This window comes from Protopterus annectens, chromosome 13.part0 (assembly GCF_019279795.1).
Source record: "Protopterus annectens isolate FY-2018-M chromosome 13.part0, PAN1.0, whole genome shotgun sequence".
Taxonomy (NCBI): Eukaryota; Metazoa; Chordata; order Ceratodontiformes; family Protopteridae; genus Protopterus; species Protopterus annectens.
Window position 1 is genome coordinate 855,501,426 of NC_056747.1, and position 17,179 is coordinate 855,518,604.

Here is a 17,179-nt window from a genome sequence, read left to right on the forward strand (position 1 = left end):
GTCTCAAAATAAAGAACTTGCAAAGAAAGTTAAGTCCCATTCTACAAGAGCCATTGCAACTTCTTCAGCCTTTATGGCTAAACTACCAATTAATACCATTTGTGCTGCAGCAACATGGGCTAAACCACTTACTTTTATCACTCATTACAAAGTTGATTTGGCCTCCAGGAATAGAGCTTCCTTTGGATCCATGGTCCTGAGAAATATTCTCCCATGAGCCACCCAAGATTCAGTGTGCTAGGGACGCTGTCCCAACCTAGTAAGAATGAAGGCGACATCACATAAAGAAGTTATGTACACACCATAATGTTGCATGTGTGTTGCCCATCTTCGCCTTCATTCTTACATCCCACCCCCCCTTCCTCTCTTCCCTTCTTTAACTCCAGTAGGACTGGTATATAAAAAACCTTATAATTAGGGCAGATCTGTGGATAGTTCTAGTGCATGCTGGGATAGGTATTTAGCCAAGAGCTTGGTAGAAGGTCTCGAGCTTGAAAATAAGGCCGAGATGGATCCGAGGATTGGATCCAAAGACAACCTAATAAGAATGAAGGCAAATATGGACAACACACATGGAATGTTATGGTGAGTACATAACTTCTTTTTTTGCAAGGTTGTAGGGAAGTCTCTGCTCACCATGTTCGGTCATGCCCCATATATATATATATATATATATATATATATATATATATATATATATATATATATATATATATAATCCAAGATTACACAGTTCTAAGGACAGTGAAAATGTTGGTTTCAACATAAAAATATTAATTTCCTGTGGTATGTTAAGTTATATCTTTTATGCATACTTTCATGTAAGCATTCAGTATTTTTTCATGATTTTGATGTTTTGTAGCTTTCATTATTTTGGATGCAGTCTAATGGTATTTTGCCATTTATGCCTTGGTACAAATATATATGAATTCATGTTTATGTTTTAACAAAAAAAAAAAAAGAAAAGAAGATACAAAGAAGAAATTATAACTATTTCAACACAGATTTGTTACTTTTGGAAAAGCTGTAGTTGATTTTTCTTACTCACTTTACAACCCTTGGAAATGGACAGGCAGTAAGAAGTATGCATTAGGAAAAATATAAATATTCCAGGGATTGCAGCAGAACGTCTCGAATAAATATGCAGTCTTATGGTTTTAAGTAATAACCCCTTTAAAAAGTATCCATGGTTTCCTTTTCATTGTGTTTCACTCTGAAAAGTGATGTAGGATTCTAACATGTTTGAATGATGCAACAAGGAAGCCTAGTGCTAGCTATGCAAAAGAAGCAGGTTCTGTACTTTTTGTATATTTATCACGTTGTAAGTGTCTTTCAGGTTCAACAGTGAGACTGAAAGTAGCAAAGCAACAAGATGTTGCACACTTTTAAAGATGACATGACTTATTTAGGGAGACTTCCATTTTGTCGATTAACTTTTCTTGCTATTTTAGGGGTTCAGTGCCTTTGACCGCTCAATTCTGACTCAAATTGATCAAATTATGATGGACAAAGAAAGGCTTCTTCGGAGAACACAGAGCAAACGTTCCACATACAGAGTTTTGGGAAAACCTGAACAGGAAGATCAGCCAGTGCTGGAGGAGGACCCTGGCGAAACAGTAAGCAGTGTAATATCGTTGGCATTTACAACTGTGTAATACCGTTGAAACACTAATACTTTTCAGATGTCTTGATGGATCAGAAAGAAGTTAATATATCAGCTTGAAAATTTTATTGTATTAATTGTTTGGATGAAAACAAAGTTGAGCTGCTGGAAAGGTTGAAGGATACCTGCTTTCCTTCACATGTAGTTTTAATTTGCTTGATGAGCATGTTCCAAAACTTACTGTAAAGTTATGTTGTCCCACAATAACAGTGGGATAATAAATAAAAAAAAATAACAGGTTGCTGAGATTGTACTTTGAGAAAATATAATTAAGCAAATAATAGGTTTTTTTGGGGAGGGGGGGTTGGCGTGGTGTTCTTCTGCATAGATTCTGTACATTGTGTAACTATATGGGTTTTTGCTGTATGCCATAGTTTCCACTCAAATCCCAAAGGAGTAATGTAGATGAGTCCGTGATCATCCAAATTAAAATAGAGTAAACACGTCTGGGAAGCTGAAGATAAACAAAACACTGTAAAATGCATTGAGTCAACACATAAATACTTATAAAACTGGAAGTTCATTCATGTGCTCCATATGCAACAACTTCTACATGAGTAAAACTACTAGGAAGCTGTTGTAGTGGATTTATGAACATTTATACGCAACTTTCAATTATATATGATGATTTTTGAATGTGTTTGAATAGACAGCAGAGGTGAAGATTTTAAACTGGTAGAACACCGTGAGTTGTTATGTCAGGGAAGTCTGGCAAATCAGCATAGAGTTTTGAGTGGAATGCTCTTTATAAAACTTGAGGTTGGGGTAATTAGTAAAGTTTTGAAAGTATTAATGTATGTAATATATATATATATATATATCTGTGTGTGTATGTATATATATATATATATATATATATATATATATATATATAGATATATATATATATATATATATATATATATATATATATATAAAATATACACGCATTACAAGACACACACAGATATATATATATATATATATATATATATATATATATATATATGTATATATATATATATACACACACACACACACACACACACACACACACACACACATGTACACACACATTTAAATACATGGATATGCACACACACACACACACACACACGTACACACACATTTAAATACATGGATATGCACACACACACACACACACACACACACACATATATATATATATATATATATATATATATATATATATATATATATATATATATATATATATATGGGTCCCCTTCACATGGTCAATTTTTCAGAAAGTCAACTTTCATATGGCTGAGACCATATGATCGACTTTTGAAAAGCTGACCATGGGGACAGTGCGGAATGGGAAAATGTCCCTCTTCCGCACTGTAGTGCGATCTCGGAGTTGGTATATTAAAGTTACGGGGGGGGGGGTGGCGGGCATATCCCCCCTGCTAACAGTTTAAGGTAAGTGTTTGTTGTGTTTTTTATATATATATATATATATATATATATATATATATATATATATATATATATGTTAAGTTGTCATTCTCGCCTTCATTCTTGCTGGATGGGTTCGGAGCCGATCCTCGGCTCCGACTCTGCCTATACTATAGCTCGAGAGCTATTTTTACCGGCTCGAGGCAGCCCTATAACCCACAATACCATGCGCTAACTCCCCAGATCTCGTTTGCCACTTCGCTGCGAGGTTGTCTTTTTTTACCGGCTCAGGTCAGTAAAGAGATTTTTTCTATTAAACTAAATTTTCAGGTAGTTTTTTACAGTTAGTTACCCTTGTTTAGGTCCCTACTAATTGCCTTATTCATACAACCCTTGTTGTAGCCCTTCTTCCCTTCTTTAGTTAATTTTTATCTTGGGCCTATGGGCTTTACCTTAGTTTCCCCACCCCTTATAGTGTCTGTGTGTGTGGGTTTAGTCAGTTCCCTTAACTTTTCTAATTTTAAGTTGAGTGTGTGTGTGTGGACTGACTGTGTTTACTGTGGTTAGGACTATGTCCAAAGACATTAAGGTCTCGGGATTCAAGAAGTGTGACTCGTGCTGTCAGAAAATGTCTCTGACAGACGGTCACACTTCTTGTGTCTATTGCTTGGGGCCTTTACATCTGCAGGACTCTTGTTCCGTCTGTCACGGGTTTAGTCCTGCAGGAGAGGCATAATAAGCTCATCCTAAGGGGTTTGCTAAAGCCCGATGACTCCCCGTCCAAGTCTGGCTCGGGGAAGTCTTCAAAAACCGCCAAACCCTCGGCTCCAGCTTCTGAATCGACGGCTGGCGTTATCGAGATGGCTCCGACATCGGTTCATTCCTGATCCGAGGCGGGCAAAGTGGTATCCACTCCGAAACCAGCATCGGAGCCGACCCCAGCACGCAAGCGCTCTAGATCCCCCTCGCTAGATTCCATCCGATCGCCTCCGAGATCCCCTCTCCTATCGGAGCTGAGTCATAGGACTCACTCATCTAGGTCATCCAGGCTTTCTGACCACGACATCGAGACGGTGGTCAGTAGGCTCATGAAATCTCAGGCACTAGCCCAAATGCTCCAGAGCCCATCTCACCAGACTGTGATTCCTCCTCCGACTCACCTCTCGAGTTTGGAGCCGGAGTTTGTCGGAACCGTAACCTTACCCACGCTGGAGCCGATACTCCCAACTTCGGCTCCGGTGTCGTTGGCTCCGACCTCTTCATTGGTTCCATCCGTGGAGAGGTCCGGGCGCCGGGACTCCATTGTCGGCTCCGAGGGGGCGAGTGGCATCGGACCCTTGTCCGACCCTGCTCTCCCTCTCGGAGCTTCAGCTCTGGTTAGTTCAGCCCCGACATCATTCTCTGAGCCTTCTCTGTCGGTGCCGGGGGCGGTTCCGGTCACTTCGGTGCCGGGACTTCCTTTGGTATCTGATAGGGGAGCCTTCGAGGTGATGAGAAGCGTGCTGGACCCAGTGTCCACTCCAAGGTTAAGTTCTGCAGCTCCTCCCTCTACAGTGCCTGTTACGGTCTCTGGCCATCCTCCTACATCTGACAGCAGAGATCCAAAGCGTAGGGTACCCACCTTGGGTGTCTCCTCCTCTTCCGAGGGCTCCCCTGAAGTTTCAGGGGAACCCCCTAGGGAAAAGAAAGTGCAAGAGGAAGCACATAGACTCCCCCGAGTCTGTCATGTCGGACACCGACTTGGATGAGTCGGAGGGTTCCCCCAGATCCCCCTCTGAGGATGTCTCTTTTGTTAGACATCCTAGAGATCCTAAAACAGAGGGGAAATTGGTCCACTCTCAAACCTTCCGAGGACGAGTCGGTTTACCTTGACGCTTTTGGATCTCGCCCTTCCACCTCCTGGGTGTCTCCCCCTTTCGACCCACTAATGCAGGTAGTGGCTAGAAAGGTGTGGGCAGCTCCTGATTCAATGGAACCTACCCCTAGGAGGCCTTCTAAATTTATTTCTGCACCAGAGGATAAATCCTTTCTCACCAAAGGCGTTTCAGTTGATGCTATGGTGGTAGCAGCAGCCACTAAGAAGGAATTGGCTGATCCGTCTGTACCTGTTCATCCTCCTAACAAAGAGTCCAGGACCATGGACAGGTACGGCAAGCGGACATTTGCTTCAGCTACCTTTACTATGCGATCGCTGAACTATTTATGTCATTTCACCCGCCTTCAGAGAGACTTGCTCAAAGAGCTGGGTGAAACGGTACAGGATCCTTTTGCTGCGGGGTATCAGGACAAGATAAACTCCCAGCTGGCCACCCTGAACTCCATTGTTAACTCCTCCATGCGTTTTATCTCTTACGCAGCCGATGGAGCGAGTAGGGCCGCTGGCACAGGTGTTGCGTTGAGACATCACGCTTGGATGCGACTCTGTAACTTTGCCGACCCCTTCAGGGCGTCATTCACCAACACCCCCTTTGATGGTTCAGAATTTATGTTCATCGTGCATACAGCTGCAGTCATAACAGATGGGTTTTCCTGCCATCAGGCGGGTCCTCGGTCGGCCAAATTCCAAAGTCTAGGTCCGGCGGCCAAATTCCAAAGTCTAAGTCCGGCGTCGGTTGTCGTCGCTTCTTCCCTGACGTCAGTGCGACAGGGATATAAAAGAACCAGCCGATGCCATTTTCCCCAGTCTTTCTTGCCGCGCGGTGCCCAAAGCAGAAGCAGTTCGCAAGTGCCGGTCGGCCAGCTCCTGAGATTATGAATATTTTTCAACCGAAGTCTTCTTGAAAGCTAACTACCCCATTGGGGAAACTTTTCTTGCCTCAGACCGATGTCAGACAAAGTTAATAGTTGTATTTCATGTGGGAAGCAAATACCGCATAAGGATTTTCATTCCCTCTGCATTCCTTGCTTAGGCCCAGACCACGACGTCTCGGCCTGTCGTTTTTGTGCTACATTCAACAGACGCACTATTAAGCGTCGGGCGGAGTTCGCCCAACACTATTTTGGCAAAAAGTTTAATTACATTATGTCGTCGGATACTCCGACTCCGGTTTTGAGTAAAAGGCGCAAAGATAAGGACCGACATACGAGGTCCGCGACTTCTACCGACACCACGCCAAAGCCGACAACAGGTGGTCCGGTTCTCAGCAAGGCGCCTATGCAGCCCCTGACTACCGATGACACTGCATTGGCGGTGTCTTCTGTGCCCGAGGTCGCAGGCTCTTCGGCCCACGCCCCGACTACAGATACCGAAGCCACTCTTGGCGGTGAAACTCAGAGTTTAGACAGGCCTGCCATTTCTCAAGGTGTCTTCAGGCCTTCCTCTTCTTTTTACATCAAGGCTTTCACTAAGTCCAAAGCAGCCATGCATACCTTGGGTTGGGAGGGTGGCCTGATGGTTAAGGTGTTTGCCTTACAAACACAAGGTGCAGGGTTTGAGTCTCACAAGGGACAATTGGCTAGGCTTAAAATGGCTCACAAGGGCAGTTAGCCTAGTACTAATCTATGAATCTATGAACCAAAAGACAAGCTCCACAGGGCCCCTCTCAAGGCCCCATGCCTAAAAAGCAGATGCTCAAAATGGCTGAGGATTTAATTACTCTTATCAAGGGTTCCCAACCCCCCCCCGGACAAAAGGCCCAGAGTGGAGGAAGAATCCCCTTCCTCGGACCAGGCCTCCATTATTTCAGAACATTCTGAAGACCAGGAACATTCTTACTCCCCCGTTGAAGATTCTGATGCAGAGGAGTCCATTCCCTCTGTCTCCCCCCTGAGGATTACTCTTTTGGGGAAACCTTACATACCTTAAGGGAACACTTCCACTGGGAAGGCCAAGAGTACTCAGACTCCAAGAAAAGACTTAGGGATTTCCTCTTGTTTCCTCAGCACAGGCCTCTGGCTATACCTCCTGTCTTAGACATACTAGATGATGTGTATTCGGAGGCCTGCCATAACCCAGATTCTTTACCTCCAGCTCCAGTCAAGCCTGACAGGTATTACCGGGTTCCTGATTCACACCAATTCCTATACAAAAGCCATGCGGCTGACCCAGAAACTATTTCACAGGGTTCCAAGGGAATTAAGGCCTCCACTGCTAAAAATCCATTACCTTCAGAGAGAGATTCCAGAGCTTTAGAAAGGTGGCGGAAAAAGGTATACACCTCGGCCACCTTAACCATTCGGGCATTAAACTGTCAGTTCCATATGTTAAAGTACCAACAGTTTCTGTTATCACAGTTGAAAAGCAAAATATCACAGCCTGAACAGCCAGACTTGAAGGAGTTGCAGGATTTGTTACATAGTACAGAACAAGTGGGTAAACATACCTTGCAGTGTGGTTTTGATGCTTTAGAGGCCTCATGTAGAGCTGCTATTACAGGATCAGTCATACGTAGACATGCTTGGCTCAAAGAGCAAACCTTACCAGATCATATCAAAGCTAAATTACTAGATGCTCCTCTGCAAAAAGATGTATTGTTTGGTGTTAAAGCTGAGGAGGTATTAAAGAAAATGGAGGAAAAGGCAAAATCAATGCAAACAGTGAAAGATTTCCTACAGGTACAACCTCCACGTTTCAGTAGAAATTGGCCTTCAAAAAATTGGTCCTTTCCAGCCACGGACAGACCCCAAAGAGGTAGATACAGGCGCCCAAGGGGTAAAGGGCAATCTCAAGGATCGTTTAGAGGCAGACAATGGCAAGCACCTACTCAAAGAGGTGGTGAGGATAGTTCACAGCCATTCAGAAAGCAGAACCAATGACTTTCCCCTTTGCATGCCAAGCAAGGCTCAAATGGCAGCACCTTTAGGCGGAAAACTGGCATTATTTTCAAAAAATTGGCATATTGTCACCAAAGACAAATGGATCCTGGACATTATAGACAGAGGCTACACATTCCACTTTCACACCCTTCCAAAAATGAGAGGCATGCCAAACCTGCCACACAATCAAAGGGCAGAGGCAGAAAAACAAATTTCAGATCTCATGGACATGAAAGCTATTCAAGAGGTACCTGCACAAGAACAGGGTCAAGGTTTTTATTTCAGACTATTCCTGGTACCAAGGAAGGGCAAAGATTGGAGACCTATTTTGGACCTATCCATCCTAAACACATTTTTACTCGTGCCAAAATTCAAGATGCTCACATTGCAGCAGCTTCTTCCCATGCTGGGCAAGGAGTCTTGGCTGGTAACATTGGACCTCAAGGAGGCACACATGCATGTCCCAATCAGACAAGATTGCAGAAGATACCTCAGATTTCTTGCAGGTTCAACACATTATCAATTCTCTGCATTGCCCTTTGGCTTATCTACTGCGCCCAGAGTGTTCACGAAATGCCTGGCATCAGTAATTGCCTACTGCAGACTTCAAGGGATACAAATATACCCATATTTGGACGACTGCCTGATCCAAGCGGACAGCAAGCACATACTTTTGAAACATCTGGCGTTTGTAATAATGTTGTTGAATTCTCTGGGGTACACAGTCAATCAAAAGAAATCAAGGCTAATACCCTCTCAAACAATAATCTTCCTGGGTGCCAGCTTGGATACCAACACCCAGATGGCCTACCTCACACCAGAGAAACAAGGGCAACTAACTCAATACTTCAGAAAACTGGCAACTTTCATCAGGCTGACTGCAAGGAAAATCCTGCAGGCTCTGGGATTCATGGCATCTTGCATCCTACTAATACCATGTGCAAAGCTGCATATGAGGAAACTTCAATGGTACCTAAAAATCCTATGGTCTCAACACAGCCACAGTTTGGAAACAATAATACCACTGATTCCATGTCTTCAAAAGGAATTTCTGTGGTGGGCTCAAGCATGCCAAAGAAACACAGGTCTCCCATTCTGCAAGCCTCAAGCAAATCAAGTCATCACAACAGACGCCTCGGACTACGCCTGGGGGGCGCACATGACAGATCGGTGCATTCAGGGCATATGGTCCCAAAAAGAAAAGCACCTACACATCAATCAAAAGGAAATGCTAGCAGTAATAAATGCTATTATAGCTTTCAAAGACCTACTGCATCCAGGCCAGCTATTGATAAGGACAGACAACACCACAGTGATGTGGTATATAAACAAACAGGGAGGAACCCATTCATACCCCCTATGCAGGCTAGCCATGTCTCTTTGGAACATGGCTCTGGAATTACAAATCGAACTTCAAGCACAGTACCTGCCAGGCAAGGAAAACACACTGGCAGACAACCTATGCAGAAATATGACAGAACCACACGAATGGAAGTTGCATCCTCAAGTTTTTACAAAGATAATTCAAGCATGGGGAAGGCCAGACATAGATCTCTTTGCCTCCCACAGAAATCACCAATTGGCAAAATTCTGCTCAAGGACCTTTCATCCACAGGCCTGGACAACAGTGACAGTTTATGCCTTTCCACCTCTTCCTCTGCTGCCCAAAGTTCTATTAATAACCAGAGCAGACAGACCAAAGATGATTCTCATTGCTCCAGACTGGCCAAGACAACACTGGTACCCACTCCTGAGGAGCCTGATGCATTCCCCACCATGGATCCTGCCTCTAATACCTCTTCTACTGACTCAGCACAACTTCAAAACTCTTCACAGTCAGCTGAAAACACTCAACCTAGCCGCATGGAAGATTCCTTAAAATCACAACAGACCCAAGGAGGTGTAGGACATCATCTTGGAGGCCAGAAGACCTTCTACTAGAAAAGCCTACTCCGCAAAATGGAAACATTTTTGTGCCTGGAATGAGAAAAAGGGCCAGAATCCTAGAATACTGAATTTACCTCAAATATTACAGTACCTAGCTGAGTTGCTAAGCAGTGGACTTTCATTCTCCTCCATCAAAATACATGCCTCAGCCATTTCTGCAGAATACAACACTGATCCTCTTTTATTCTCTCACCCCCTCTTAAGACAATTCCTCAGAGGGGCTAAGAAATATAAAACCCCCAAGGAAACAACCAGTACCTGCTTGGGACCTCAATTTCATTCTAGAAAAACTGACCTTGCCTCCTTTTGAACCAGCTGCTTCAACAGAACTGCAATATTTGTCCTGGAAAACAGCCTTCCTGCTGGCTATCACATCAGCTCGCAGGGTTTCCGAACTACAAGCCCTCATGGCTGTGCAGCCTTTCATCATTTTCCATCAGGACAGAGTTTCCTTATGGACCAATCCTTCCTTTATGCCAAAGGTAGTAACCAGGGTAGCCTTGAATCAGGCTATCCACTTACCTACCTTTTACCCTAATCCTCAAAACAAAGGGGGGAGACTACTACATTCCTTGGACATTCACAGGCAGCTACGTTATTATTTGGACAGAACAAAGCCTTTCAGAAAATCAGAGCAACTCTTTGTGTCCTATGCTACAGGAGCTCAAGGGAAGCCTGTTTCCAAACAGACAATCTCAAAATGGATAGCCCACTGCATACGCTTTTGTTACTCTTTTCATGGTAAAACTGTACCTGCAGGAATCAGGTCTCACTCCACAAGGGCCACAGCTACCTCTTCAGCTTTCCTCAGGGGGGTTCCTACCAAAGATATTTTGGAAGCTGCCACTTGGAGTTCAGTACATACTTTCTCCAAGCACTATCACCTACCATTATACTCCAAATCTAGAGCAGGCTTTGCCACTGCAGTCTTGCAGGGCATCCTAGCTCCTCCGAGCTCCACCTAATGCCTACCACCCCTTTTTAGCTTTGGGATTCTACCCATCTGTTATGACTGCAGCTGTATGCATGATGAACATAGTACAGTTTTGTACCTACCATAAATGTAGATGTTCGAGTGCTAATACAGCTGCAGTCCAGGTTTCCCTCCCTCCTTCCCCTCTTGGGACAGGCCTTATGGCTAACACCTCCTCATACAACCTGATTGGGGTATTCTTTTATGGTGTATTTGCTTGCAACTACTGTTTTTTGATTATATTGCATTTCATTATTACATAAATTTATGTATTGCCTTCCTTCTGGGGGCACCTGACATCTGGGGCAAGAAAAACTGAAGAAAATGGCGTCGGCTGGTTCTTTTATACCCCTGTCGCACTGACGTCAGGGAAGAAGCGACGACAACCGACGCCGGACCTAGACTTTGGAATTCGGCCGACCGAGGACCCGCCTGACGGCAGAAAAACCCATCTGTTATGACTGCAGCTGTATTAGCACTCGAACATCTACATTTATGGTAGGTATAAAACTGTACTTTTGGACCTCAGGTGAAGAATACTCTCACCAGATGCGAGCAAGATGGTAAGACTCTCTCTGCCGTAGGAGTCCATTTTTCCACACCTTCTAGACCTTATCCTAAGGGACAGAGGGGTGGAAAGATGTGGTTCCGCAAACCACAGGCAGTCGCGCCTGCCGCACGTGGTGAATTTCCCCCTAGAGGCAGAGGGGGGAATAATAACAGACGCCGCCCTAGGGGCAGAGGGGGTCCACAGAACCAGGGTTTCAGGGAATCTTTCCCTGACCAACCCTTTCAGCATCCCTGAGAAGCTGCCCGACTGTCCGCCTTCGGAGGCAGTCGGGGGAAGATTATCTCTGTACCCGGAAGCCTGGCAATCCCTCTCCCAAGACACATGGATACAGTAGATCATATCCAAGGGTTACAAAATTCTCTTCACTTCCCCTCCGGGACAACCGCCAAGACCCCTACCAGACGTACCACCCACACAAAGGGGTCAGGCTCAGCTAGAAATATAAAAGCTGTTAGAAAAAAGAGTCATCCAGGCAGTCCCAGCAGATCAACTAGGATCCGGAATCTACTCCAGATTCTTTTTGGTACCAAAAAAGTCTGGAGACTGGAGACCCATTTTGGACCTCAGCAGATTGAACAACTCTGTACAAAAGACAAAATTTCGGATGGTAACACTGCAGTCCATTCTACCCTTTTTGGGCAGAGACAACTGGATGTGCTCTTTAGACCTCCAGGACGCGTACTATCATATAAAGATACACAGGCGCTCCAGGAGGTTTCTTCGCTTCCGGCTGGGAGCCAGTCATTATCAATTCAGAACCCTGCCCTTTGGTCTCACCACAGCCCCCCGGGTGTTCACCAAATGCTTGGCAGTGGTCATGGCTCACCTGAGACAAAAAGGATTCCAGGTGTTTACATATCTAGACGACTGGCTCATTTCCGCTACCACCAAGCAGCATCTTATAATGGCCAGGGATTACACTATTCAACTTTGCAACACTCTAGGTATTTCCATAAATTTTGCAAAGTCCTCCTTGTCAATGTATAAACTTTATAGGCGCCGTATTAAACACCACAGAAATGTCTGCAACATTACCACCTCAGAGAGTGACAGACATAAGGCGGAATGTTCAGTCCCTGTTTCAGCCCAACAGAGTTCAAGTCAAGCTAGTTTTGAAAGCATTAGGCCTCATGGCAGCGGCGATTCTTCTACTCCCATTAGCCCGCTTCCACATGAGGCTCCTTCAGTGTATGCTGTTTTCTTAGTGGTCCTTTCAACAGCTACGAATGACTCACAACATTCTGATAACCCCATCTTGCAAGAATCATCTCTCCTGGTGGATGGTTTCCCCTCAGCTTTTTCCGGGCAGACCCTTTGTCCCCCCCCCCAGTTGCCACGGTGACGACGGATGCCTCCCTGATCGGGTGGGGGGGGGGCATTATCAGGGCAGGACGGTCCAGGGCACATGGCAACAATCAGAATGCCACCTGCACATAAATGTCCTGGAGATGAGGGTGGTGCTTTTGACGTTGCAAGCCCTTCAGAGCTCTCTTCCCACAGGGACTATAGCATTTCAAACGGACAATATGTCTATGGTGTGGTACATAAACAAGCAGGGCGGAACAAAGTCCTACCCCCTGTGTCGAGAAGCACTCAGACTTTGGCAATGGGCGATTTCCTCTCAACGGTTTCTGATAGCAACGCACATCCCCGAGAAGTCCAACGTCATAGCGGACAGTTTGAGCAGAACTATCCTCATGCCTCACGAGTGGTCTCTAAATCAAGCGGTAGCAGACAGAATATTTCAGAAGTGGGACCAGCCTTGCTGCGATTTTTTCGCAACTCCTCAAAACAGCAAGTGCCTCGACTTCTTCACACTCTTTCCTCTACCAGGCCATCCCCCCAGAGACGCTCTTGTTCACGATTGTCCCCGGGGTCTTCTATATGCCTTTCCTCCCTTACCATTGATCCCACAATTAATTCAGAAAGCAACCGCATTGAGATCCAAAATGATCCTCATTGCCCCGTTTTGGCCTCGACAAGTATGGTTTCTGTTCCTGCACAGTTACCTACTGGAACAGCCTTGCATCTGGAACCCCTTCCGGATCTGTTGACCCATCTCACGGGCAAGCTGCATCAGTCTCTTCATTCCCTCAACCTCACAGCTTGGTTGCTCCACTTCCAGCCATAGCCAGGCTTCCCCTTATTTCTCCTCCTGTTCGTGATATCATTCTGGCTTCCCATAAGTCCAATACTAGGAAGACGTATGCGAGTAAATGGAAGTGTTTTTTGCACTGGGTACAAACTAGGTCCCTAGATCCTTTCCATGCACCCATTCATAAGGTTCTAGACTTTCTGGCGGAGCTTTTTCATTCAGGGTTATCGTTGGCCACTATTAGGGTACAATTAGCGGCCATTGCTAATTTTCATGTTGGGCTCTCAGAAGCAAATATTATGTCCCACAAACTCTGTAAAGCCTTCCTCAAGGGCATCTTTTTGCTTAGACCTCCAGTTAAAGATCCACCTTCACAATGGGATTTGAATTTAGTTCTAACCTCATTGATTCTGCCTCCTTTTGAACCTGCAGCTTCTTGCTCCCTCAAGCTTCTTTCTTGGAAAACTCTGTTTTTAGTAGCCATAACATCTGCCAGAAGGGTATCGGAACTTCAAGCCTTGTCTGTCCGTCCCCCTTATTTGGTCTTTCACAAAGACAGGGTAACTCTCAGAACAAACCCTTCCTTCCTACTGAAAGTGTCCTCGGAAGCAAATCTAAACCACTCCATTGACTTGCCTGTCTTCTTCCCAGACCATGCCAACAGGGCTGAACAGAAATTACATTCGTTAGATGTTCATCGCCAATTACGGTATTATCTAGACAGGACAAAACAACTCAGAAAGTCAGACCAGCTCTTTCTCTCTTATGCTGCAGGAAAGAAAGGGCTTCTGGTATCGAAGGTGACTCTTTCCAGATGGTTGACATCTATTATTACCTTTGTCTATGAGTTGAGACACAGGCAACTTCCGTCTAGGCCTAAGGCTCATTCAACCAGGGCACTATCAACATCAACGGCATTTCAAGCAAGGTTACCACTAGATGCCATATGTGCAGCAGCTACATGGGCTTCCAAACATACCTTTATTGCCCATTACAAACTTGATATAGCCTCCAGAAATAGAGCTGACTTTGGTTCCACTGTACTCAGGAGTCTGTTCCATTGAGCCACCCAGGATTAAGATGCTAGGGACGCTGTCCCATCCAGCAAGATTGAAGGCGAGAATGACAACTTAACATTAAGAAGTTATGTTCTTACCATAACGTTCCATGTTAGTTGTCTTCTTCTCGCCTTCTTTCTTGCGTCCCTCCCTCCTGCCCCCTAGCCTGGATAGACTAGAGGTCTCTGAGTGCTTCCATTTCTGGAGATACAACATGTTACGATTTCCCCGTATCCTTAGTGTTACTAGCAGGGAGCCCGTACTTGCAAATGAGGATTATGATATTATATTTATACTATGTCTTAGCTTCCAAATGAGATCTGGGGAGTTAGCACATGGTATTGTGGGTTATAGGGCTGCCTCAAGCCGGTAAAAATAGCTCTCGAGCTGTAGTATAGGCTGAGTCGGAGCCGAGGATCGGCTCCGAACCCATCCAGCAAGAAAGAAGGCGAGAAGAAGACAACTAACATGGAACGTTATGGTAAGAACATAACTTCTTATTATTTTACGTGGTCGGCTTTCCGAAAGTCGATCATATGGTCTCGGCAGTATGAAAGTCGACTTTCTGAAAAATCAACCATGTAAAGTTTACCCATATATAATAAATAAATAAATATATATATATATATATATATATATATATATATATATAAAGCAGAACTATATAATAGAACACACCTGTGTACAGTACTTTTTTCAAACAGGATTCTATACAGAGTCTGTAAACAAACATAGGTGCTATACAGGTGGAGAGATATAACCTCCTTCCGCAACAGTGATTGCTGCAAGGCAGAGTGTTGTATTGTCACACTCCCCTCAAATTGTTGAAATCGTGACAGAGATCCTGTCCTATCTCACATGTAAAACAAGTATTTCACAGAATGTGTATAAATACATATGCACATCTTGTATGTATGCCAAGAAGGAGTAATAGCATCCTTGAAAACATGCTAAATAACAAACATGAGAAGAGAACCTGAAAATTAAATGCAGACTGTAATTAACTAATTTATGCTTATAGCACCTTTTCTTTGTAGTTCCAGTTACTCCCCATACCTCCAATGGTGTCAAAACATTCACTGAGTCTAGCTTCCTCAAATGGTTTACCAACCAGTTCATAATAAGTAGCATATAAATGGACAAGGTGTGAGAAGCAACATCAGGATTTACAAGCTGATATGCACTTGGAGATGTTAACCAGTGACTGACAGTTCTTATAGTTTCACAGGTAAGTATTAGGCTAGCTGCCCCTGTGGGCCATTTTAAGCCTAAAGTTCCCCTTTTTGTGCTCAGATTAACTTATCTCATTTGGTTATCGATTGACCCTCTCCATCCCATGATCAGTAACTGTATATTAACTGTATCATACCATAGATAATTTGAGGGGACCCATGCATGGGATAAGCATGTAACAGTAGTTTTGTATTTAAACTCATATTTTCATAACTGACTTGGCTACATGTTGTGGAGCATAATGAGAATTGTGCTGTGAGACAGAAAAATACATTTTCATTGTCAACATACAGTGTGTTAGACTGAAGAGAAGTGACCCACCTAATAAATGATCACATTAAGTTGACTTCTACAGTTACAGTGTAAAGCAAGTGAAACCATTACTACAGAGGGTAGCGAGCAGATCAGAGGTCTGCTGAGCTGGGGCAGTCAGTTACAAAAACAAAGCAAGGCATCTCATGTCCTTTCCAAGACCTCAGTGGACCTGTTTATAACTCAGCGTAATTATTTGAGTTTAATATATGACTTGCTATGAGTTCTACTCCACATTTTGGAAACTCATATTTATTAGACACTCTTACTTTGCTGCATACAGAAATCCTGGTAAGGATATAACAGCTGGACATCTTTCAAAGCTTCAAGGCACCTTCCACATGCCCAAGCCATTAGTCAGTTCATGTTGAGCTGAAGAAAGAGTGATTTGGGTGCCATGACTGTCAGAGCTTTCCTACTGCTCAGCAGGCTTTTGAGGATCTGTGGTTGGTTAATGCTTTCCATTGATATGCAGATAAGTTCCGTTCAGGGCGAAATCTTCCACCTTTTAAATTTATAACAGAAGCTGAACTTTTTCTGTGAAAATATTTTAAGTTACAAGAAAAATTTTTTTAGACTGTCACATGACTTTCATGAACTTTACATTGTACTTTTGTGGATGAAAGTTAAAACTAAGTTAAAGCCATTTTTACTTGATAAAAGTTGTGCTGTTTTGCTTTTGGAGGCTGGGGTAAGTATTTTACATTGTATTGTTGTGGAAAAAGTGACTTTAATACTAACCTGTTTTACCATCTATTGCTGCCAGGCTTCCCCAGGAATCAAGCATCTTCTTAGGCTTTACAATAGGACATCTTACTGTTTCCTCTGTTTTTCCTTCTTCCAGATGCAAAAAGCAGCCTTTTCCACCTCAGCAGGCTGCTAAAGTGCCTCAACTACAGATGGGTGACTCTGCTGTGCCCAGTTCTTGTTCCTCACACAGTTCATCTTTTTCTTTGGCCCCCTTTGGTATAGTCCCTACAGCCAATATGGACCAGGTTTTAGACATGTCCTCAGCACTGTTGCAATGCCCCTAGTTGGATAAAGGAGAACCACTGTTGTCACTCTTGGACGAAAGAGTAGGGAATTCCTCTCTGCCTAGCCAGAGTAGAATGCCTGGCACTAGGGAGGTCTTGCTTATCAAAACTTGGTCTGCTTCTTCAAAGATTCCTGGCAA

At 44.0% G+C, this 17,179-nt stretch overlaps 1 protein-coding gene across 1 annotated transcript in view; it reads left to right on the forward strand.

The window, feature by feature from the left end:
- Nucleotides 1-17,179, forward strand: part of AATF (apoptosis antagonizing transcription factor) — a 1,387,092-nt gene that overhangs the window by 707,068 nt on the left and 662,845 nt on the right. The window contains exon 7 of the mRNA XM_044054573.1: nt 1,452-1,616. Within this exon, the coding sequence (XP_043910508.1) occupies nt 1,452-1,616 (165 nt within the window). The remainder of the gene's footprint in view (nt 1-1,451; nt 1,617-17,179) is intronic.